Source organism: Bombus terrestris, chromosome 8 (assembly GCF_910591885.1).
Source record: "Bombus terrestris chromosome 8, iyBomTerr1.2, whole genome shotgun sequence".
Taxonomy (NCBI): Eukaryota; Metazoa; Arthropoda; class Insecta; order Hymenoptera; family Apidae; genus Bombus; species Bombus terrestris.
Window position 1 is genome coordinate 964478 of NC_063276.1, and position 24783 is coordinate 989260.

Sequence of the window (24783 nt, forward strand, 5' to 3'; positions counted from 1 at the left end):
TAAAGGTGTAATAAAATTTCTCGAAGACCGCGAAACACGTAGCAATTTGTGCAGAGGAGTGTACTTACGTATTCCTATACATCGTTTATCGAGCGCTAAAAAATCGACTGCCCGTTATGCAATTAGTCCTGGCGGATGCTACGTGTATATATCGCGATCTCGGTATTTCAAGTGACCGGCTAGGTATCCTGTTAGGCCAGAAATTAATCGGTCGGGTTAAAGTTGCACACGAGCCGCTCGCCTCCGGCTATTTATGACGTCGTTCGTGACTACGTGCAACGACGATCGCGATTCTACCACGAAACCGTATCACGGAAATGATGTGTCCGCAGTTTTCGCTCTGTCGCGATCGCCGACTCGAATATCGAATATCAGCGTGGTACGAGGGGAACATAAACGGTGCAGCAAGTACAATGAAACTCCAAATTGGAGCAACCAAGTAGCGACACGGTCGATTCGGTGATACGTAAGTTCGCGCGGTGATCGGTAACGTTGCATCGCTTTCTTAACAGAGACGGAACAAATGTTACAAATTATAAGATGCGAGTAGTCGACGTTGGGATGCGAATAGGAGACGCGAATTATAAAGTGGCTGCATACGTAGAAACGTGGACGGAGAATGTCAATAACGCGACCACGCGTCGGAGTCACTGAACCATCTTTCTTATGCGAGCGTCGATGTCTCCAGCGAAGGAACCAAATGATTTTTCGACGCGATCGAACATAGAACAGGTCGTTGATCATCGATAGAGTTTGGAAGCTTGATGTCTAGTCGGCACCGTGGTAAGTCATATTTTGTGAACGAGTGAGCTCGTGTACCTACTGAATGAGCGAATAGCGTTTTGTTAATGGGAGACGAAGTTTGTGTCTCGTCGGATTACTCATACTTGTGTTTTATTACGTTATATAGCAACTTTAGGCAAACAAGGAGAGAAAATGTTAGGAAGAAAACGCGTTAACGAACAAGATGCAACGTGAATAAGAAAATGCATCCGAGTGCAAGAGTGGGAATACATAAATATGGAAGACCGATGAAAAAACTATCGGGAAAACAATTTTTTACGATCTTCCATACTGGTCGCATCTACTAGCCAATCGTTGAAACTTTTGCACGACCGTTTCCACAGATGCAGTTGCTGTGGTTTACGAGGTGCAGTTTCTTCTTCTTTGATTTCTTTTCTAATTGGGACGATAAAATTTCTTGTTGCACAAACTGATTCCTCGTACGCACGAAACTCGAAACGCACGGAAACCGATCAGAGAGTAACCTCGTTGGCAATTCCAAACTATCCTCGACGTAAACCTTCTCCGATGTCCTGAAATTATTATTTCTAGATGGTTTTCCTTAGATAGATCCACCAATAGATCCACCATACAGGTTGCTTCTAGCAACTGGTATTATAATTCTGTTGCCAGCAAAGTTAGAAGAAAATGATAGAAGAAAATGTTGCACCGCTTAACACGCTCTATCGTTATACCGTACAACTTTTTCATAGGTGCACCGGTGCAAAGTGCAACCGCGCTGTGCAATCGCTTTGGCGTAAACCGATCATTTCCCGTATACTCGAAACGCATGGAAACAGATCGGAGACTCAACCCTGTGCAATTCCATCGTCGATAAACAAACAAGGAGCCGAGTCTCGCTCGGCCTTCTCCGTTGACGCCACGAGTCAAGCCGAGTCTGCTTCTCCTCCGCCTTTCCAGCTCGCCTACGTTCACGTCTGCTTCCTTTTCTCTCTCTCCCTCGCCTCGTTCAACCTATCGGCGTGTCTTCCCGAGGAGAGAAGCCTCTTACTCAGGTGACTCGCGCCGTTCACCTGGAGAGAGAGAGAACCGGGTTCCTCAGTTTCGAACCGGTGGGCCGGAGGGAAAGAGCTCCGTGACCCTGAATCCAACTGCTCTTCGTTCGTCTCCCCTTTGTCATTTTTTTATCCGAGACTTTTTCACGAGGACCGATTCCACATCGATTTTTCCATCGACGTTCTGCCATTCGCGTCGAAACTGTGGCCGTCGAGAATTTTAAAGAGGATTTTCCAACGGTACAACTGTGTTTTCTGTTCGTTGCTTCAAGCGTGGACTCGAGGCTCGGTTTTGTGCAGTGAATTGTCGTCGACTCGCGCGGAGACCTTCTGTGCCGTGTACATGTACCCAGGACAGGGATCGCGGCGTGGAACGTAGGAGAGCAACAAACAAAGTAAGTTTACGAGGGAACTGCAGGAAATTTGAGGAAACCTTGAGACTCTCGTCCGAAGGATACAACCTTCGTATTTTCGTCGCGAGACTTTACATCGAGTTCATCTCTCGGTGCGTGGCTTTCAAAGCTGTTGACGCTTTTGGCGAATTTTTGGAATATTTTCGGCAAATTTTACGGGGAATTTAAGAATGTTTCGAGGCTGTGATTGGAAGCACGGAATCTTGAAACTTTCGTCGCGAGACTTTGCCTCGGGTTTATTCTTTGACGCGCGAGTTTGAGAGTTGTTGACACTTTTTACGAATTTTTGGAAAGTTTGAAGTAAGATTTTTGATAAATTTAAGAAACCCTTAAGACTGTGATTCGAAGAACGCAACCTTTTCTCTCGAGACTGCTTCGAACTTATTTTATAGAGAGATAATGTTTGAAAATTACTGACAATTTGAAGTGAATTCGATAAAAAATGGTTCTAATATCGGAAACTTGAAATCTTCTTCGTACGACTTTACTTTGAATTTATTCTTTCGGAGTACGAGTTTCAGTTGTTGACACTTTCGACGGATTTTTGATTTCGAGCAAGCCTTGAGACTGTAGCTCGAAGAATGAAACCTTGAGACTTTCATCGTGAGACATTCCTTTCAATTTATCCTTTTATACATAATGTTTGAGAGTTGTTGCCAATCTTGATGAATTTTTAGTAGAGTTAGGGTTACAGATATAACGATGTTGCTTAGGTTGCTGATGAGGATGTTGCGAGTAATACGGTTAGGCTTGGTCGAGTTAGAAAGACGCTAATTAGAAACAGTTTCTAACGAGCCTGAGCTCGATATACCGCAATATGGTTCGTTTTGATGGACGTTGGCAGAAGAACGCAGGAAGAAGGATGGTTATAACGTTAGTTAAATCGGAAGATTAAGTGCACTGCTTTCTTTGATGTCTTCTTCGAAGTTTAATTTCGAAATGTTACATCGGTGCAGAAATTATTATTATAAAAATCTACAGAATTTCGCAGGGTAATGTGTTTGTTGCAAGGTTTAGAGACTGAAACGTATCTCTATTTACGCTTGATCTCTTCCATTGTGTCTATGAAAGCGAGGACGAATTCGCATAAACATTCGTAATCTATCAATAGTCGATTCATCGAATTAATTAGTCGCAATTACGCGATATGCTCCCTGTCGATAAACTTGTTTCACAGTTCTGTAAATAACGTTAAATTAAATTTTGCGAAACGAATACGATAAACGTAACGCAATGGATGAGAAGAATATACAACATTCTGTTGCATTTCTTCTTAAATGAATAAACGATATACAAAATACGCGACAATCTATTATTAAATTACTCCAAAGACTATGCCAATTTTTCCGCATCTGAAATATGAATTTGCATAAACATCTGCAGTTCGGTTACAATGTATCGAGGAAGATAAAACGAGGATAATTGCTACTGCGAGTTGATAGAGGATGGAAAGAACGATAGGAAATGCAAGATACGCATTTTCTGACGTTTCATTTTGTTCTATTCCGAGCGTTTGAGCATTCGAAACGGCATGTTACTCCTTATTTCTTCTCTTAGACTTCGTTTCAGCGCAGAACTCGCGCGATTTTCGTTCTGCTCAGTGAGCTGTCGCATACATCGACTCCAACTATGTAAAATGTGGAAACGGAAGCCTCGGGATCGCAGATTAAATCTCCCGTAATGCTACGTTTTTCATTTTCGCCTCGGTTGCGCCGCAAGATCGCAAAGTCTGGCGATTTTTTATTCCGAATTTTCATTTCAATCCATTGGAAAAATATTCGTAGCACAAAATGCTACAAATAAAATTTTACGTTGCACCGCGATCCTTAAACCTACACCTAACGATAACGTATCCTTGTACGTAAGTATCGAGATAATTCGTGGCCTCGTACAGGACACGATAATCGATACGGATTATCAAGGAAACGATCGATCGGATTATCTTGTACGCGTGGAAAATAATCGACCAAAACGTATCGAAGAAGCATGTGAGAGATATTTGCAAAAGTCGTTGCAAAATGATGAATAGACAATCGTAAAATTTTACGATGCAAGAACTTCGAGAAGCGTGAAATTTTGAATCCGATTGGCGAAACTTGTTTACAGCATCAAAGTGAATCAAAAATTAGGACAGTGGTAGAAATACTTAAATTAATTTTTCAATCTTCCGTTGACTGGTTTTCAATTCCTACCAAAATCTTCGTTCTGTCTGTAATTAGTTGGTCGAAGATCCGTTAAAAAATATAATTCTGTATGAATAGGAAAAGAGTATTCATAAAGTTACGTTAGATTCCCAAACGAGCAAACTAAACCTTTCCCATTAAACTAGTCTTTCGCTTTGCTATCGGTCGAAGTTCCTATCGAGCCAGATGTTTAAATCTCTCCTAATTATAAAAAATAGCCTTCCTCGCGGATTTCTTCCTTATAAGAGAACAATGTAGCCACCATTTTCGTCCTGAACAGGAACTACCGGTTCGTCGCTAGAACATAAAACGCGTGCCGTAAAATTCGCGAGCTAGAAGTCGCGCAAGAATGGCGGAGCTGAATTGATGGAAGAGAAAGCTCGTTCCTCGAACGACGAAATCCGAGAGTGCCCCGTAGCGTTCTACGTTCCTTGACCACGCGAATCGACTGTCTAATACCGCGACCGACCACGGGAATTAAGAAAATCGCCTACAATTTTGTTAATAAAAACGGAAAAAAATCTCCAGCTCCTCAAATGGAAAGCTTATTTGAATCAATACACCGTTTCCTTCTTCGTAATTTGCGCTGGTTTCTTTGCTTGTTGGTCTATTCGCGTGCACGATAGAAAGTTATAGCTGAGCTATTAGCCATTGTCATTTAAATTATTTCGACTTAAGATATTAAATTCATTTTATCCGTTTTCATATATTTACATTTATTTAATTAGATTTAGGTACCGATAAATGCTGGCTGAATAATAATTTAAATAATAATTTAACAATTACTACGTGAAAACACGTACATATCGTACCTAGTTATAATTAACGTTGACTTTTATTGAAATTAAAATATAATTACGTATATCCATTTTATTCTCGTATCATATAATTTTAATCATAATAGAGACTGGTTCTTCTAATTTTAATTGTAAATTCATTTTAAATAACTCTCAAATATTCGTAGAACGATAACATAGGACATTTAATTTTTATAATAAAATCAGCACAAAATGTAGAACCTTTGTTGTCAAATTATTATATTTTCTCATCGTTTAACTTCATACGCTTATACGGGTCCATGTGCTTATACAAACACGTTTGATGAAAATAGTAAGTACGTGATAAAGATGTAATCGTTGGATGTTGTCAAAGGATGAGGTAATGAAACAACAGCATGGTCGAGTCGATAAAAATCAACGAATATATTATAATAAAATATCGTGCAAAATTGTTAGCCTATTTATCTCATCGATTTTGCAATAACACAAATAAATCCCTAGATGGTTATGATTTCTTTCGGCAAATTATTTAAGAATGTTTCGATAAATACTACTACCTTGACCTAAATGTCGCACAGCACGTACAGGATGTTTTATTTGGAATGATTCAACAGAGGAAAGGGGATATAAAATATAGGAAACAGCTTCTTGAAATATTGGAAAGAAAATGACGAAGAATACGAAACTATATTTATCGTAATTTTCCATCTGAAATCTAACTTAATAACGAACGAATTGAAAATACCTACGCAAAGGTAATTAAAAATTATAACAAAATTAAAAGTAATTATATCTTTCTACTCGGTTTAAAAACTCCAAAATTCCCATTTAGTAAATATTCCAACTACCATATTCTTCGCAAGGTATTGCATTCATACCAGCCTACGTGAAACATCCTGTACACCTTATACTACACATTTAACCTCGATATCGCTGTTCGTTCGTTTTTCCATCGGAGATATCTACCTAATAGCGGCGGACAAGTGAAAACGCCTATACACCAGCTATAGATTACTTTGGAATTCAGTGACCAGGCACAACTGGTTCTGCTTTCCTTAGATTAGTCCTGACCACATGACCAGTCATTATACGAACGTGGTAAAAAAAAAAGTTCGAATTATGTGGCTTTTGGGTTAGGCCAGGTAGGCGAGTTATGCTCGACGAATGCGTGGGTAGACGGTTAGAGGCGAGTCTTGGAACCTCTGCAACCGCCTATTTGTTACGGTTTCGTTCGACCGTTTGACATCGACCTGTTTCGCCCAACGAAATTTCCTTAAGACTTCCTCTTGGTTAGAAAACATGTAGACTGGAACTCGATAATTTTGCATTGAATTGCAAGCAAGAAGAGAATCATCCACTCGATTGTTCCTTTAGCAAGTTCTTTCATCGGTTCGGCTAATCATGCTTGGGGTTTGCGTTTTCGTAATAACTGCACCAATAATGGCCAGGTTATTGAATCTTTCGTTTTCATATTTATTTAGGTATTCGTTGCTCGAACGTGGGATTTCTTTTTCTTATAATTAGGTACGGAATAATGCGGCTATTGAAGCGTCTGATTTTATTATCGAACGGAGGAAGAAAAATATAGAAGTAGGAGAATGAAACTGTTTGTTCGGAGATTAACGGAGATTAACGTTTAGATTTTTAGATCCGGAGGATTCGTGTAGGAGAAATTAAGATCAACAACCTTTACGCTGCGTAATTGACCCGACTATTCTTTCAATTATTTTTCAAATGCGTCAATTTTAAGAAAGATGTATAATAAAACAGAATTTCATGTTGCTTCTTATAGATAGGACGAAAGATGTTCTTTTCTATTAGCGATTTAGATCGAATACATTAAATCCTTTCTTTGTAATATCGAGTTACATTTACGATATGGAATTCAAAAAAAAGGGTGTCGTTTTTATAAGAAAAATTAATTTCGATCTACTACTAAGGTTTAATTTAATACTACAGACATACAAATTATTTTGCAATTATCCTTGTGACGACATATGTAACAGGACTTTGATAATATAATGCTAATAAACCTACTTGGATTAACTTAGAAATATACTAGAGATCTGGACCCCTTCACTGAAGGAATTTATTTAACCTAAGCACGTTTGCAACGGTGCGAGATGCAACTAAACAAAATAACTACATCGAAGAGTATATTACTGTGTCTCCATCTTAGCAATTTTTCTACGATTAAAATTTATTTACACATTCCACGCAATAATCGTAAAATTATATGGAGCGTTTCAATCTCAGTCGCTATTTGCTAACTTTAATCCAGATCAACGTACCATTGAACTGATGTGAATTTAAATAAAATAGATAATAATAATAATGATAATAAACTGTGCTGAGACTAATAATAATAATCAAGGCTCCGCTTGGAATAAAATAAAACAAAGTAAATCGAAGTTAAATTAAACTAAATTCAGGTAAAATAAAATGAAACAAACGTAGGTACTTGAACGTCCTGCGTTAAATTCCAGTAGCGACTTCATCTTCCCACGATAGTTAGCAGGATGCACGGTAGAAGAAGATATAATCGAATCTAACTAGAACGCGACAAAATTCACTCTGTAATGCACGGATCGTGACTTAAACAACAAATTTACGCGAACCGAGGCGTAACTTGGTTAAGGTACCGTTATATTCTGACAGGTACCATCGTCCTAAGACATTCCAATCGCGTAACAAATTTCGAATCGCGTTCCTGGACAATGTTTCATCGTACTCGATAACAGCTTCTCGCCCGATTATGTTTCTCGATTCTTTGACACGTTGACTGCTACGACTTGGATCGTCAGTGACTCAAGTCGTTAAATTTTTTTATAACGAAAATAAATATAATAAAAAGAAGATAAATTTCGTTGACTAAAAAGTCGTGGACAATATGAACGACCTAGATAACATCGTTAAAAACAAAAGTATGGAAATATAATATAATATTTTGATGAAATTAAATCTTACGCTGTAGTAGATTTCAATCTCGTACATGGAATTAGAGCGAGGGTCAACGTGTTAACCGAGATAATTTGGGTTCTGAAAGGGTAACGAGAACAGAATAATTTAAAAAAATTCTTTATAAAAGTAACATGTACAAAGTACAGAAGCTGTAATATTTTAACAATGACGTTCTTACAAGTGAAAGATATCGAAGATCTCAGGGTTACAAGACATCAAGATATCTTCCAGGCAGCATATCGTACGTTTTTATCCTCGTTGTAACTAATGAATTTAAATCGCTATTCAGATAAATTTCTCTTCAAAGTACCTGCATATTGCATAATGATTTCAAATAGATGAATTCTAGCCGAAAGTGGACCATTTGCCATAGAATATAAAATAAAAAAAATTCCTGCATTACATCTTAACATTCACTGTACTCGTAAAATATTATGTCACATGGAACCATTCGCTAAATTACTTGCTCACTTACCATGCAAAGTTAGAGATGGTCGCATACAAACTGTGGTTCAGTATACGACGTGTGCAATGAATAAATACGATGAGTAAATAATCAATCAAATACTTTGGTAATCTTTGCAGAGTGTAGGTATGCTTTCAACAAATATCCGATGAGATCATTCGTATTCATCGAATATTTAAATACTTTCACGAACTACTTCGTACGTACGTACTTATTGGACGATACTTTCAAATATCTCGCAACCAAAAAGTTAAGTCCCACTGGTATGTAGGTATTTAGTGGCGAGAGAAAAGAAGAAAGCCAAAAATCGAAGTACTTCCCACCACGCGATATCGACGTTGCTTTCTCGTTGCAACAATTTTGCGACCGATCGTTAAACATTTTCCAACACGTTGGAACGTGGATATAGCTGTTCCATGGAACCAAGCAACTATGACCACGCCCTGCGCGCTACCGAAGCGCTATTCAGGCTATCTATCAGGACTAACTGCACCGCACACTGAGCACAGTGTCGTAAATTCGCGAGCCGTGTCCGCTCCATGAACCGACAAGAAAGCTGTATCCCGGATATTTCAAGTATGTCGGTCGATTGGCAAGAAATCGGCGAAATCGATTGCCTGTTCTGTTAGATGAACTTTTCATGCACTTTGCTTCGTTGTTGTCAAATTTTCTTTGGGGACCGCGATGGAAATTGAAAATAATCGAATCACATCGAGATGTAACAAAATAAAATTCAAACTCGTGGTGTAATAACAAGCTTTAGAATTAACGACGAAGAAAAATTTGAACTCGATAAATTCGACGGAAACGCCACAAATTCGACCGAACACGATGTTTAATCATAAAAGCATGGAACATGTGTTTGGCTGAAACGAATTAAATTGCCTTATGCCTTGGTTACGAATGGTTTCACGTAATTATCAAGGAAAACAGGTATTCAGAGAGAAAAGTTTCGCTCGAACCACGTTAGAAACGGAAACTCAAAAGCCAGAGTTACGAAATATCATTGCAAGATAATATTGCAATGTGGTCAGACCGCATCGCGGCACAACACCGACACACCCCATACAATACGCTTGGCATTCACTAAGGCGTTCCTCTTATACATTTATTACACATTTATACGTGTCTTCTCGACATTTTAAACGAGCAGTAAGCAAATTTCCCTGTTACGACGAACGTGCTCGTTGCTGTAACCAGCAACGTGACGTTATCTATTCTCGAATCATAATAACCACTAACCTTGATGGTTCGTGTATAAAATATCGCTGCAAGGTATTTTCCATGATATACAGTCGATCAGGAACATTTATACCGTAAAATGCTTTCGCGTATAATGGCCACAGGAGGTATTTGCATTAACCCTTATTTTCCAATAAACCGTTTTTTTTTTCTTGTCAGCTTCAACATTCTTTCATTTTCGTAGTTATACGAAAGTATCAAATTTAACGTATGATACTTGAATTTTACTAATTAGCATGTAAATTTCGTAATAAATAGAACGACGTGCAATTACCTTTCGTAGCTACGGTATATATCGTATGTGTCGTATAAGACATGTTGCGATTGAAACTCTAACGCGCCCATATGTTTATGGTAAATGTCTCGTGGTTTCTATATACGTTACCAGATCGATTTCGAATTCTGCCAATAATATAATCGCGATTAGATCGCAAATATACATCTATATGAATATAATTAAAAAAATGGATCCTGGGAAAAATGGTTTACTCTGTTACGCATTATACAGAGCATTATACTTTGGATATTTTCAATATTCTTGCTTATTATGTACATTTTACGTGTACCTTTATTCTCCTTATTATTAGGCACACTTTTTCACTTTCAGCTTTCCCATAAATGCATAAAAATACACTTTAATCGTAACAGCTATCTCTGTTGCGTATAATACATATATAAAGGTATCTAATGGTGTCCTTCCCGATGATCGTCGCTCCTCGTTCGTTACTAACTCGACAATAATCACGCTCGCCGAGCTCATCGTACTAATGAGTTGAATATCAACGACGTTAACGGTAGAGCCAGTCGACGCGCATATATACGTAGCAAAAGCAAAATCGAGCAACCGGTAGAGAACGTTGCTAGAGTCGATAATTACGCTGTGGAATTCAGCTTCAGAATTAATCTGACCACCATCGAATCGTAATTGTCTATTTAACCATGCAATTCTTCGAGAGGATCGAATGAAACACGTGTCGATACCTGGTTTCGATATAACCGAGTGGGAAATTCACCTGTTGCTGGTCTGTCGTTACTGGATAGGTTTTACGTTAGAAGGCTGGAGGAACTAGGAATGCGCTTGCTCAATAATTCTTGCCTCTGGATGACGAAAGAGGCTCGAAGAACGTTGCGTCTCGATCCTCTCTCCTCATCGTCGATAGTTACTTTGCATTTGGAATTGGTGTGACGAGTTCAGTCGAGGAATCGTACGTAGACAGTTTAAGATTTGAAAGTTTTTTCGGAAGCTGGAATTCTACGGCGATGATTTTAAGAAAGAGAATTCTTGAGTTTTGAGAACAATTTTTGCAAAAGTTACGATTTGAAATTATTCCTCGACGTGAAGTTATTCTAAAATAATTCGAGTTATGATAAAGATTGAAATCGCATTCGAGAATTTTTGCAGAAATCAACTTTAGGGAGAAGAAATAGTTGAATTAAGAAAGAGATACGCTAAATCGTTCGTTCGTTCATCCGTTCTAAGGATTTCGTGAAACAAAGCTTCGGACAGAGAAGATTTGAACGACGCTATCTTGAAATAAATCGTGGGAAAAGAAAGATCGGTCGATCCGTTAATCTTCCATTGCAAAAGATACCATAGTCTTTCGTTTTTACGAGTCTTCGATTTCCAAATGAATCGTTTTATACCATTTTATTAAATCAAGATGCGCACGATGTATGCCACGAATTATACAATGTTCCGTTTAAAATAAAAACCGATCGACGATGAGAAGACGAACGAAATTTGCGCGTGTCAGACGTTGAACGCATCGCAAGGATTCAGCTTTTCGTAGTAGGTGTACGTTTCAGGTTTTCTTGTGGGAATAACACGGCTAAAGGAAGTTGGAGAGCCGGCTTTGTTACGAGGGGGCCCTCTTCTTAACCCTATCTTCGCTATACACGCGTTGCACACTATGAAGCCGGCTGTTTTTACGTGCGTGCGTTTAATTTTGCGTTGCCCTCGCCGCTCACGCGAAACTTTCTTGTTAAAAGCAATTTCGACCAACCAACCGATGAATACGGCGACGTTGCTCCTTGAATTCGCAATCGATGCTCGGTTTTGACTTCTCACTTCCTGTTCATCCGTCGGATTGTCATGGTGTCTTCGTTTGCTGAATTTTGAATTATTAGTGAAAAGCTTATTTACGAATGTATAACATGTTCCTTTTTGAGACGTTCGTCTATTGTTCGAGAATATATTATATCATTGTTATTATTGTTTGTTGTTTGCAAGAACGAATATAACAAACTCTCGGTTCGTGCATTTCCTACGGTAAATAGTATACGAATCGCGTTATTTTCTACAGAATTAGGAAATGCATCGACTGGTGTATAAAAAAATTTATAGTTTCGTTTAAAAAGAGCAAAGAAAATCTTTGAAATTTCGAAGCCATCGAGTATGTAAGAACTGTCACCGTCACAAGATGTCCATCCCGAGGCAAATTAAGTTTCGTTTGAAACGCTTTTTCCAAATAAAACGAGTCATCTACGACAAGAAACCAGATATTTTGGTGAACCGCTGCGTTCAAGAACGTTCTAACTAGCTGTAAGTCTAAAGAACGCTGAAACTCATTGTGAAATCGAACAATTCGGCTCTAGTTTCCGCTAGTCGTTGATAAAAGACGATGGTATTCTAATTGCGCGAACGTTAGCCTCGCGATGTATTATTAAACGCTGGCGCGCGCGAGCGCGTTTTTATTAATCATGCCAGTCGACCGTATTCCCGTTAGCCGTGGGACGTAACAAGTCGGACAACGCGATCACGAGCGCATCGATGATGACCGGAAATTAGATCACATCCTCTGACGCGAGAAGGATCTTGCCGGTGATCCACGAAAGGACACGCGTGCTTCGTTTATGATGCACATGGTAATAACGCGTAAGGTAATTAGGTCACGTGTCGGCCCATTCATCGAAAGAACCGCGAACGACTCACAAAGAACTGTACAAATGGCCGACTGATTGCAGTTTCCATTTGCATATTACGAGGCAATGCGCTCTCTGAAACAAGAGTGCTCTCTCACAATTACGCGTTTTAATTATAACAGTCTACCGAGTGCGTTCTGCTATAGGATGAAATGCGCTGGAATATTTATGTAGGTCTTTGGGAATTCATAGCCTATGGGATTAGTAGGTTACTTATCGTAGGACTTAATATCGATACGTTCTCAATATTAATTTAGATCGATCAAGTCATTTTTCTACGACTTTTTCGGAGATTTGCAATTTAAGGATCAGTTATTCTGGAATCTTTCCACTTTTATCGTAGGATATAATTTTAGTACGTCTTTAACATCGATGTGAGTTGCTGAGGTAATTTTTTTATAGTTCGCAGATAGATTAGCGAGACGTTCTGCGATCTCTGAATTTTTCGCGGAATTTAACGCGGGATTAACGTAAATAAGCGAACGCAGTATATAGTATGTTTTGTATTAGCAATTCTACGACTAGTTCATAATAAACAATGGATCGATATATATTATATTTATATATAATATTTATAGAATATTAGGATTAACGTAAAACTAGAAGCCTAACTAGAAGTTTGTGCTCATAAGAGGCAATTTGAAATACGCGTATAACGTACCTATATGATGTGCACAGTGAATCAGTCTAGTACTTGGACGAGAATTTTCACCAACCAAAATAAATGCAAGTATAGAATCGCCGCACAAAGAAAACATCAACAAATTTATTTTCCCATTAATAAGTAAAGAACTTGTGTAGAGTGAAAGTTTAGAGAACACGTTAGAATGATAATTGTACGTAGAAACAACGTTACTGGATATTATCGTAGACGTTATTTGATGTAATCCGCGGTAAGCTACGATATCGATACGCAAGCGGACGTTGATCAAGTTCGCCAATATCCGCAACGAAAGTGAACGAATGTCTTCCTTTTGTCGGTTGCTCGTTCACCCATGGGAGAATGAAATTAAAACCCATTCACCGTTGTACGAACGGGACACTAAATTCACTTCCTAACAGCTTGGAGTTTCTACGGTGTTTAAACGCTTCGAATGCGTTTAACGTTAATACGTTAACGTCGTTCGAGCGACGCAAAGCAAGAACTGCGCGATTACTGGTCCGGAGAAAAGAAATTATTTATATAACGATAGGAGTGCAATTTGTTGCGAGGAAAGGTAGATAAAAGAAGCAAGAAGAAAAGAAAAAGTTCGAATAATGGCAGAATATTTAAAATTGTTTATGTAGTAGAACAGATATAGTTGCAGTGAAATGTTTCATTGTATGTTTATTAAGACGTATTTTCTTCTTTATGTATGGAAAATTTCTATAATTATCGGAGAGAAATTTATTAGAGGAAACGAAGGAAAATAAAAGACTACTATGAATGCAAGTGAATTGTCTCATTTTATGTTATGTATCTCTAATACATTCTGTTTCCTATTTTGTGCATAAAAATTTGTAGAATTGCGAAAGGTAGCAGTTATATATTAGGGAAAATAAAAAAGAGTATCTACCGGGAAAGATAGATGTCCTGGTTATGATATTAGAAATTCTTAGAAGAAAAAATAATTAGAACGGTGTTTCTGTTTGATTAAAAATTTGCTTTTTGATCGCTAACGAATTATTATCCGATGTTTCAGTGCAGAAGAACTATTAAATGAAAGGACAAGGAAAACGATATTCTTCCTTGGATGCAAAAATTACTTAAACAGGCTGTCAATCAAAAGTATAAAACAAATAATATCGTCGTTCGAAAGTAAAGCAGGATATTCGTTGAAAAAAAAAAAAGAATCGCGAAGAGGTAAAGGAATCCAAACGAGTCTTGTACTTAGAGCTGAATGCAGATTGACAAAATCAGACGTCGTTCTATAAATAATTCAATTAGGAATTCGCAGGAATATCTACCATTATCCGTAAGAGGTTACGTAAAACCTGCTGCGAAGGTCAGCGTCTCCGTGCTTCGAATCGTGAAACCTTCTGGTATCGATTACCAATTTCGTTCAGGGGCGGAAGTCGCGGCGAAAGTCCATCTAAGGCGACGGAAGTGGTCGCTGAACAATACCAACCGGTACTGCGTCTCGTGACAATCGTGTTCGTAGAGTTCGACGACATTTTTATGTCAACTATGCGTTTTAAATACTTTAACAGATAAGAAGATTAGAAACATACGAAGATTTTTAATTTGGAAATTTTCTTTCGCCAAACGTTTTTGACTTAAAAGTCCTTTTCATCGATTTTATAGACGCGGATAATTTTAGATAAAAGGTATTTCGTTCACACGTTAGAGATCCGCTATTTAACATCCTTTTCAGAAGATTTTTGATATTTTATTTCCTATAAGGAAGAAATTTAACATTATTTAAGATCCTTCGTTATGATTTTCATCAAGATAGATTTTAGGTAAATCGTTATAATAGATTAAAAGTATAAGAAATTGTAGAGATAATGGTCATTTTAACAATGGATATCCTATAAAGAAATAACTCCATAGAAAGGAAATTATGTAACAAAATTGCCTTCGATAACAATAACCGATTTCCTTGTTTAAACCATTGCCATGTATTCACGATTTTTTTCATAACCAATTTAAAGAAAACCTTACATTACCTTACAAACCCGTGTGTATCGCTAATAATAGCCTGTTCTATTTGCCATAAAATTACCACTCGAAATATAAGATACGTATCGAAATAAGATCGGTCACGTTGCAAAATCACGCGGAACTGCGCGAGCAATTGAACAAAAATTGGACAAAAATGAGTACACGATATTTTGATTTTCTAAACCGATTAAATACGATGCACAGCTGTAAATGCAAGCCTCAAGCCCGGCTAATTTATGCCGATGTAACAGCTGTTAAAACTATATCGCCGGGGGTCCAGTTAGAAAGTATGTTTCCAGTATCATCGTAATTACCGTTTTACCACCACTTCCTGGTTACGTCGAAACCGTTATTTGGCATGGTGTCGGCAAACGTGGAGAGATAAGTTCCCCGCAGGATGTAGATACGAGTGCCTTGCGATCGGTAAACGCATCGAGAACTATCGTCTCGACGTTTTACTCTAATGAACGGTAATCTCGGGCGAATAAGCGAAAGATTTTCTAGAACGGTACTTCGATCGACGAGCTGGGTAACTATTCGAAGGAATTAGTTTCCTCGAGATACTTTGGCAATAATCGGTGAATAGAATCTTTGTGATCTCGAGGATCGACTTGTCAATTACAGTTCTGAGACTCATTTTACACGTTGTCGCACATTTTTTCGTTATTATTAATTTTTACAAAGCCAGAAGTACCTATAATTGGTTTAACACGTGTTAAAATCCGTGTAAAAGAGACCGTGCAAATGTGAATCGTGTAAGAACTTGTAAAGTGTAAAAAGAGTCTCAGGTGTATACTTACTTGAGTATTGACTTTTCAGTTGCTTCTTGTCGGATTTGTAGTGCCGCGTATTTCACGACACTAAATTATCCAAACATATGCCAATTTGTTTCGCTGGTTTTCATCATTTTCTTTATGTTCCACATTTTCTTAGTTTTAACAACATCAAAATGCATTTATCGTTAATTATAAATTTATATATACCATAACTATAAAGACTACTTAAACGTTATACATGCAATGCCTTAACTCCCAGACAACTCCATTTTCGAAAATTTCTTTTTCTGAACCATAATTCAAGAATGAATTATTTTTGCAATTCCTAAAACGAGCAATCGTACATTGTCCTTATCAATTTTATCGACCAAATTATCACCAAAATGGCGCTCATCCTTCTAACACCTGTTCTATTATAGTTTCCAATAAAGTATCATTCGTGTTATTTTATTAGTATCTTACATGGTCTTGGGTCGACTTATAAATCGTATTATGCGATCCAAGGAAATAACGACTTGCACGAAATCGTGCGTGGTTTCACGCCAAAGGCTGGTGGAATCGTGTCTGACAGCGGTTGCTCGCTTTTTACACGCGCCGTTTCGTGCTGGTAAACCAGGAAATTCGAATACTTTCTAGTATTGACCTACAGCCGTATATCGCGATTTCCCTCCATTTGTCTGTTTTGCCCTGGGCACTTCTTTACGTTGTTCTAATCCGTTTTAAGAAACCCCAAGCCAAAGTGTTTCATTGTTGGAATATTCTTCGCTCCGTTATCGGAGACGAGGTATCTTGCGACGCAATGTTGCTCGTACGATATCACGGACGAGATATACCGCGTTTATGTTTATTAGGGCGAGAGTTGTAATTACAGAAAGATAGACGCACGAACAATGTCGTGTCGCGAGATATGTGGTCCGCAGATGCGAAGCGGTTAAATGATAAAATAAAATTTCTGACATTTTTAAAATGAACGGAAAAATAGGAAATTTATAATGCAAGAAAAAAGAAACGCCATAACATTATAAAATGAAATTATATTTGACGAGAAGAACGATTAAAATGTAATATATACCCCGGAATAGATGACTGCTACCAATGCGATAAAAATGTTTAGCGCAGAAGTAACTAATTCACGCAGTTTAACGATTTTAAACTTTCTTTTATCTAATTATATTTATATTACCTTCTCTTTTTTTCAATCTGGGTGGCTTCATAATTTTTATATTTAATTATATCGAAAACAAACAGGAATTCCACCGCAAATACCTCGAAAGTAGATACATATAATTACAAACCTGGGCATGACCCTGGACAGGAGGCTAACTTGGAAAAAACATATCTCAGAGAAATCAAAGCAATTAAAGGAAAAACTAAGAAAACTCTATTGGCTCACGGGCCGACGCTCCAAACTAAACATACAGAACAAAATAACCCTCTACAAGGCCGTAATAAAACCTGTCTGGACCTACGGAAACTATGGGGAAAAGCAAGTAACTCCAACATTGAAATACTCCAACGCTTCCAATCGAAAACGCTAAGATCCCTATTAAATGCACCCTGGTATGTTACCAACGAAACAATCCACCGTGACCTCAAGATACCTACAGTCAAAGATGAAATACACAAGTTCAGAATATAATATAACACAAGATATAACACAAGAGTCAACAACCACCACAACCCACTAGTCACCCAACTACTGGACACGACGGACCAGATCCGCAGACTAAAAAGAAAATACCCTCTAGATTAAATCCTTAGTTTCTACTAGAATCAACAATATAAAATTATTATAATCCATGTCATTGTATCACGCCAAACTAAGTTACTGAAAATTCTCAACGAGAATTGATTGTAAATATTCTAATAAATAAAAAAAATATATATATATATAATTACACGACGATGTTATAATTGAAATTTTTAGAATCGTTGATCGTGTAATTTTATCTCTGACGTATTTATCGTAAAAGTTTGTTTGGATTTAGCCGGGACTAAAGGAAATATATCGAAACTTCCACTTTTACGAACGATTAGATGCAATGATTTACTTCGTTCTTTTACGTTTTTTCAGTTTCCTGGTTCTGATTGATTTTCGTAATTGTCTGTTTATTTTTTGGCCTTTTATTAGTCTTCCTAGTTTTTCTATCGTTTTTATAAACTATGTTTCTTTGTCCTCTAGGTTTTTGCCTTAGCCTATACCTTCTTTTGTTTCGGATTCAGAATTTTTTACCAGATTTAGAATTTAGTCTAGGAATTTGTCTAGTTTATGAAATTGTCGTTCAGTCCATCCTGAAATAAACACAGAGACTAAACTACCTTTCGCCATTTGATTTATGGTTTCAATAAGTTTCGTTCAAATTGATAAAGATTGAACGAGCTGCATCGTAAATCGAGGGCTCCGTGCTGAAAGAAACGCAAATATCCCGTAGCAACAACGCGAAGAGGAACGCCTTCCTAATTTGATATACTCTAATTGCTGCGTGAAGGCAACTTGCAACACGCGTCTATAGTATTCTCTTTTTCTACTCTAAAAACTACAATTTCTTAGCAAGTGCATCCAAGAGATATCTCTAAATTTTCCACGAACAATGCTAATCACACTAAATGTCTCTATACGTCTACGTTTTTTTATGAATCAAAAGCATTCAAACGTCGCGCTTGCGTAAAAGTCTTCGAAAGAACATTCTTATTATCGTTTCTATTGACGTGGGATGGTTGTCGTCGCATATATTTCTTAGTTATCACGATGATCTTTTTAATATCATTTTGAATCGATAAAATTAGCGAAAGAGATTTTGTATGATTTTAATAGGCAATTAAACCAAAATATTTTCTCCTTATCATACCTCCATTAAAATCTTTTCGTGCTTATAATTAGCGATGGTTAAGTTTCGGCGTTTTCAGGTACTTCTCATACTCATTCTTCTCGCTCTTGCATCATTTACCATTCAAACTTTTGTTGCATCATCGTACACTTTACCTGTACTTTACCCGTCGAGCTCGATTAATGTCGAATTATGCACTCGATCAACTTGTTTTCGCGAGACTTTCTACGAGCAACCTCTAGCAGTCTTATCGCTAGTTAAAACACCCTTATCAAGAGCAGAGTTCGTGCAGATTGATCATCGGTGCTCCTTCCCTTTCCTGCAATATTATATATATATAGAGTGACTCGAAAAATTGATCGCATGTCAAGTCGCCGATCTCCCATTAACGCGTTACCTGTATAAGTCAACAGGTGCTGTTGGAAAAATGACGGTGATTTAGTCTGCTGCGTATCAGGTTTCCCTTCAGTTTCGGGGCCGTTTACATTTCTCATTTTTAGTTCAGCCTGACGCGAAAGCTGCGATAAATGATACGATCGATAATTCGAGTGTTCGAGTCCTATCCTTGTTAGTTTGTCTCGTTGTAGGGATAACTTCGTTTAAAATCCGAGTACGCGCGATCAATTTTTCGGGTCGCTGTGTCTACCACAATCAACATCAACATACCGAGCTTCGAGTTTCTTTCAAAACAACCTTCTGTTCAACCTTCGCGGTTTGAGTTCCTCTGGCAATACTTTTTACATAGTATTTTTTATCAAGTCGTGTAAGCTAGGTAATTGTATCGAGGAGTAAACATTACGTTCGAATTCGTATCCTCTTAAACGATACACAGCACGATTCTCAATTGCAAAACTATCCACCGATGATTCCCAAAGAAGCCATAATCGCCCTCAACCTGAAAGAGCACAAAACTCGTTGCACCAAACTTAACTCACTTCGCTTTAGAAACCTGCGAGATTAACAAATTCCGTCGCAGACAACTATGGTCGTCCTATTAGGCGTTTCTTCGGCGCAATCATCGTGACGAACAATGGGGCGTTGCATAAAAGCGCATCTACAACGCAGCGATGAACTGCTGCCGGCAAAATAATAAACTTTCGCGAACCACCCGGTGGGTTTTCACGAACTCGTAGGTGTGCGACTCGCTTCCCACGAGCTGGCGGGCAGTTACGTCAGCCGTGGGTCTGCAATTAGCCGCAACTCGTCGCGCGAACCGTGCGTGCGTGCGCGGTGCACGTGCAATTGGCGCTCCTGTTGCTCTCCGAGCTACCTCGAGAACGAGCAACTTGTGCAACACGCCGTTCTCAAAACTTTCGCCGATAAAGTGTTTGATAAGAGCGTTAATTGGCGATATTAAATTGTAGTAAAACTCAATTAGATCGTGACTCGGTGCAATAAGTACCAATGTCAGTATTTATAAAGTTCGGATATTAACGCTTTTGTAAATTACATATTATCCGATTATCATCCTATTCGATGAATCATAAAATTGTAAGAAACAAATCCACGATCTACGATCTACGATTTGATTTGCAATGACGTCTAAGGGATGTATTTAGTTAATTTTAATGGTTCGTATTTATTTTAGTTTACTATGTCAGTCGTACATGTTAACGACTCGCTTCAAATAAGAAGACAAAATGTTTTTCCACGAGCTACTAATTAGCTCCTTCTCGGCGACTATTTCCTAGTTTCCTTTTTTCGGTTTGGCTTCAAGTAAGAGTGAGTTTACAGTCTACTTTCTTCTTTTCTTCCCAATATTCGCCATGCTAAATACTTGGAAATCGACAAAGAATTCTTCTCTTCTTGGGAAGCGTTTTATTCTCAATTTAGAGGATGAGAATTTTGAATGGGAGGACGAGAGCATTAATACCGTAGGCAAATAGAAAAGACAGTGACGAAGGTAAATTAACGTGCTTTCACGAATTTTTGAGAGTTTCTAGTTGGGTATGTGTAGTGTATACACGAGTATAATAATTTAAGAAGAGTGTTCTTCGTTTCTTTCGGATACAGTCATTTCTTTATTTGGTAACTTTCTACGTGCGAGCAAGTAATTTCTTTATTTGGGAAATTTTGTATATTTAATGCGGAACAAAATTTCATTTCGTAGTAATTAATATGAAATAAATACAATGGGGTGCAAATATCTTTCGTAGCCGCTGTACGAGATAACGAAACCCTGTATCCGATCCTAAACCCAAGAAACAAACACTCCGCATCGATCCAGTGAAAAAATACAACTCCCGAGAACATCAACGTCCGTCTCAAAGGAATTAATCAAAGAGAAGCGGACAATGCAATGGCAGAGAGCACTCGATAACGGTAACGGTACCCATTGCGAAAGGAACCAGCTGCTACCTCGATTCCCACTCTTCAAACGCATAATTAGGTCGTTCCTCTAATCGTCGATTCTCGCGCGTCAAATATATTTACTCTGTTAGAATTCCTCGATTGACTCGGCATTTTAACGATGCTCGTTTTACATATACACGCATAAATATATATATATAGTATACATATAATAATAGTGAATACAATATGATAATATTAGTATCGGATGTTAGCCAAACTTAATTATTCCAACATACGTCAGCATCGATAACAATTTTGAAATTTCTAACGTAGAAAAATGTCGATCGCGTTCGGCCATTGAAAGCGTACGAATATTTCTGTGATTGTGTACGCGCTGAACGAACGTTGTGATCGCTCGACCGGGCCGGAAGACCCGTTACCTGCAATCGACAGGAAGTCTGCATCGTCTAGGCTGGCCACGCCACGAGATTACGATTACGCTTGCGGGAAATCTGGCCGGACTTGAGCGAGTCGAGTCAAACGCTGCCACCTTCGCCTCTCCGCGACTCTGTCGATTATCGGTGGCGGTATAACGGTTCCCAAGGGGATTCACCGAGGAGCGTGTGTCTTCCTTCGCGACGAACGCACCCGTTCACGTGGCGGATTCAACGGAGAAATCCAAGTCGTTGGCCTCCTGCTGCGCTTCGTTCGCTCGTTCGTTTGCATTCGGCGGGAATCTGACAGAGTTATTGCTCTGTAGAATTATTTCGGTGAGGATTTTTGGGTCGATGGTAAAACCTTCGATGCGGTTACTTTGATTTCTTTACCCTGTCTTCCTCTTCGTTACTTTGGTATTCTTATTTTATCGAAAGATCGTGTTCGTTTATTTGGTTCACCAGGAATCTGGTGTAGTCATCGTTCTCTAGAACCGACGTTTCGTTGATTCTTTTTGTTGACTTCTTAAAGAAGACTGGTTCCATACTAGCACCATTTACTCGCACTTATCGTTAGACTATACGACGTTAACCTTGTTCGAATCAAGGATGACCGGCATAATGAAACGTCATTAAATAATAACCCGATGTCTGCGGAGATTTATCACGTTTCTCGATTACGCGGCAGGGTATGCTACTGCTGTGCCACAATTCAGCCGCAGAAACCGTAAGGAATTTTATGGGAACCGACGTACATCCTATACATAGACCGACTTTATGTGCCGCATATTCCGTAGGCGAACGACGAGCCTCGCTGAACTCTGTATTTAAATATTTAACACTGACCAGCTTCGTTTGATCCTTATACCTGATATTTTACTTTCAAACGATATTTTTATGCCAGGATACTTCATGCCAAAGCACAGTCTATTTTATTCGCCGTTCTACGAAATTATAACACTCTTTGCCACGTAAAATGCAGAAGATTAAGTAAAACGATAGATTCTAAAATTAAGTATCAATAATTCGAATTATTACAGATATTCATGACAGACAAAATTATTTCATTAACTGTTAATCGAGACTGAACATTTCCGTTGCCAGGTTAAATTACCTTTTTGCGAGCATTTAATTAAACTAGTTTCACTTTCTCTAATTATTCTCTTGAGACTCTACCATATGTTTTTTAGACGAAGAAATTTACATAATAATTTCTAATTGTAATAAAGTTTTTGTGTCACGAAGAGATCAACCTCGTTTAAATACAAATACTGTATTTCGAAAGTGTCAAGGTCTGCATATAGTCCTCGAGTCATGTTACTGCTCAAACACATCTCCCTCGTCTTCTCTTTTCCCCGATGTTAATGAACGGTCGATGCTAATGAACAGCTTGTTCAAACGAGACTCTTTTCTTCTCTGTTACAGGAATATGCTGATAAGAGAATTGGCGGCCGTGTGGGTCGCCGTCCTCTTGTGCCATCTTCAGCTAACGGAGTCTCAGGTGAGCGCTCGATTATTATTCCGCTATGGCTTTTCGATGACATCGCGATCTACATTGTTTCACACTTACTTGCGTATAAACATATTCCGTCGTGCGAAGCGAATATAATGGAGCGATCGAAATCGGGTCGAGAAGTCACAACGTGATTTTTAACAATTCAATTCATCGCCCATCTCATCCTTGTCGATTTACCTTACTACGATACGCTTATACATTTAACGAGAGGGAAATTTCATTTATCGGATATATCGTAGCTCCCATCGTGAATATCAGATTCTAAGAGTATCTTCAAAATTATCGAGAACATCGTTTCGTAAATCGTAAAATTCCTCGTATACGACGTATTCGAGATGAAAGATTTGAATTAAACGTATCGTGTTTGAAATCGATCATCTTTGATCGAGGTAAGAACCACTTTGATTTTTGCACATCACAGTTGCAGTTCCGCGTTTTTTTAAAAAAAAAGGAAGACCTGTCGTTTCTCGAAGAAAACGATCAAATCGAGAAACGTAATAAATTAAAAGCTAAATTATGGTCTTATCGTAAAACAATATCCTCCGATATTTTCAGTTTGTAATATAAAAGTTACTCGGAAAGTGATACGTCTAAGGTATAATCTTCGAACCGTTCATTCACACGCAAACGCGAGGGCGTCACGCGAGGATTAAATGAAGATTTGTCGGTTTGAACGTAGCATCTTGGTGTGCCAGCAGGGCATCAAGGATCCTCGTTTCACTATACAACAACTCGCGTAGAATTCTTGAGAAATCGAGCCGAGGATTATGAAGTAATTGGCATGTCGAGCCCCACAGGAGTTGCCATCATTGGCTGGCCGTTTGCTCGGGACCTGAATGTGGAGTGTGTGTGCGAGGTGAAAGTGAATTTCAGGCCGCGTGTACACGCGTGTGCCCTATCCGAAGCGCAAACAATGTTACCAACTGTGCACAGTTGCAACATTTTGAGTATAGGAAGCGTCAACGCGTCAGGAAAACGTTTCGTGCATTTCCAACTGCGCGAGACAACTTTGATTTTCGCGCCAATTTTTCAATTCTATCGAACTGACCTTGCACTTCCGCGTTATGAATTTCGTTAGTCGAGAAATTCAGTATCTTCGGCTCGTTTAATTGCGAAGGTGCGGATAAGATCGAAAAGATTCTTCCGAATTGATATCGAAAACTACTAAACACTTTTAACTTTGACATACCTGCGATAATATTCTAAATGATCGACTTATATTTCATAGCGCATGCACACATCTGTCGATTCTAAATGGAAATAGCAAGTATTCATTGCCTGCGATTATTAGCTCGTTAGTTCGTATTTTTTAACACGACACAGGTCGATCAAAGTGTCTATATATCTACTTGCGAGCATCGCTGTATTATTATCTTTTATCGTCTCGTTGTAATGCAAAATTCGATCGTTATTCGTCGGAGAAAGTTCTATACGCGAGATAATCGAAATAAAGATCAAAATCAAAGAGAAAGGAATAAAATTCGCCAAAGTAAACCCAACGTTTCGTCAAAATCCTACAAATGAGAGG

The 24783-nt window shown here is 38.4% G+C and overlaps 1 protein-coding gene and 1 long non-coding RNA gene across 4 annotated transcripts in view; one reads left to right on the plus strand and one right to left on the minus strand.

Annotated features, from left to right (window-relative positions):
* The first annotated feature begins 365 nt into the window (after nucleotides 1-365).
* LOC100648516 (sushi, von Willebrand factor type A, EGF and pentraxin domain-containing protein 1) overlaps nucleotides 366-24783 on the plus strand; it is a 51987-nt gene continuing 27569 nt past the window's right edge. For 2 of the 3 annotated variants that reach the window (XM_003397118.4, XM_012310884.3), the window contains exons 1-2: nucleotides 1812-2194; nucleotides 23165-23240. In XM_003397118.4, coding sequence (XP_003397166.1) covers nucleotides 23169-23240 — 72 coding nt within the window. In that variant the 5' untranslated portion in view covers nucleotides 1812-2194; nucleotides 23165-23168. Of the gene's footprint in view, nucleotides 784-1811; nucleotides 2195-23164; nucleotides 23241-24783 lie in introns of those variants that run through there. The other variant, XM_048408040.1, reaches the window with a different exon arrangement.
* Nucleotides 18077-20192, minus strand: LOC105665981. Its single transcript, XR_007224942.1, has 3 exons — nucleotides 19411-20192; nucleotides 19169-19332; nucleotides 18077-18477 (listed from the first exon to the last, which is right to left on the minus strand). It is a non-coding gene; the product is annotated as an uncharacterized LOC105665981 (long non-coding RNA).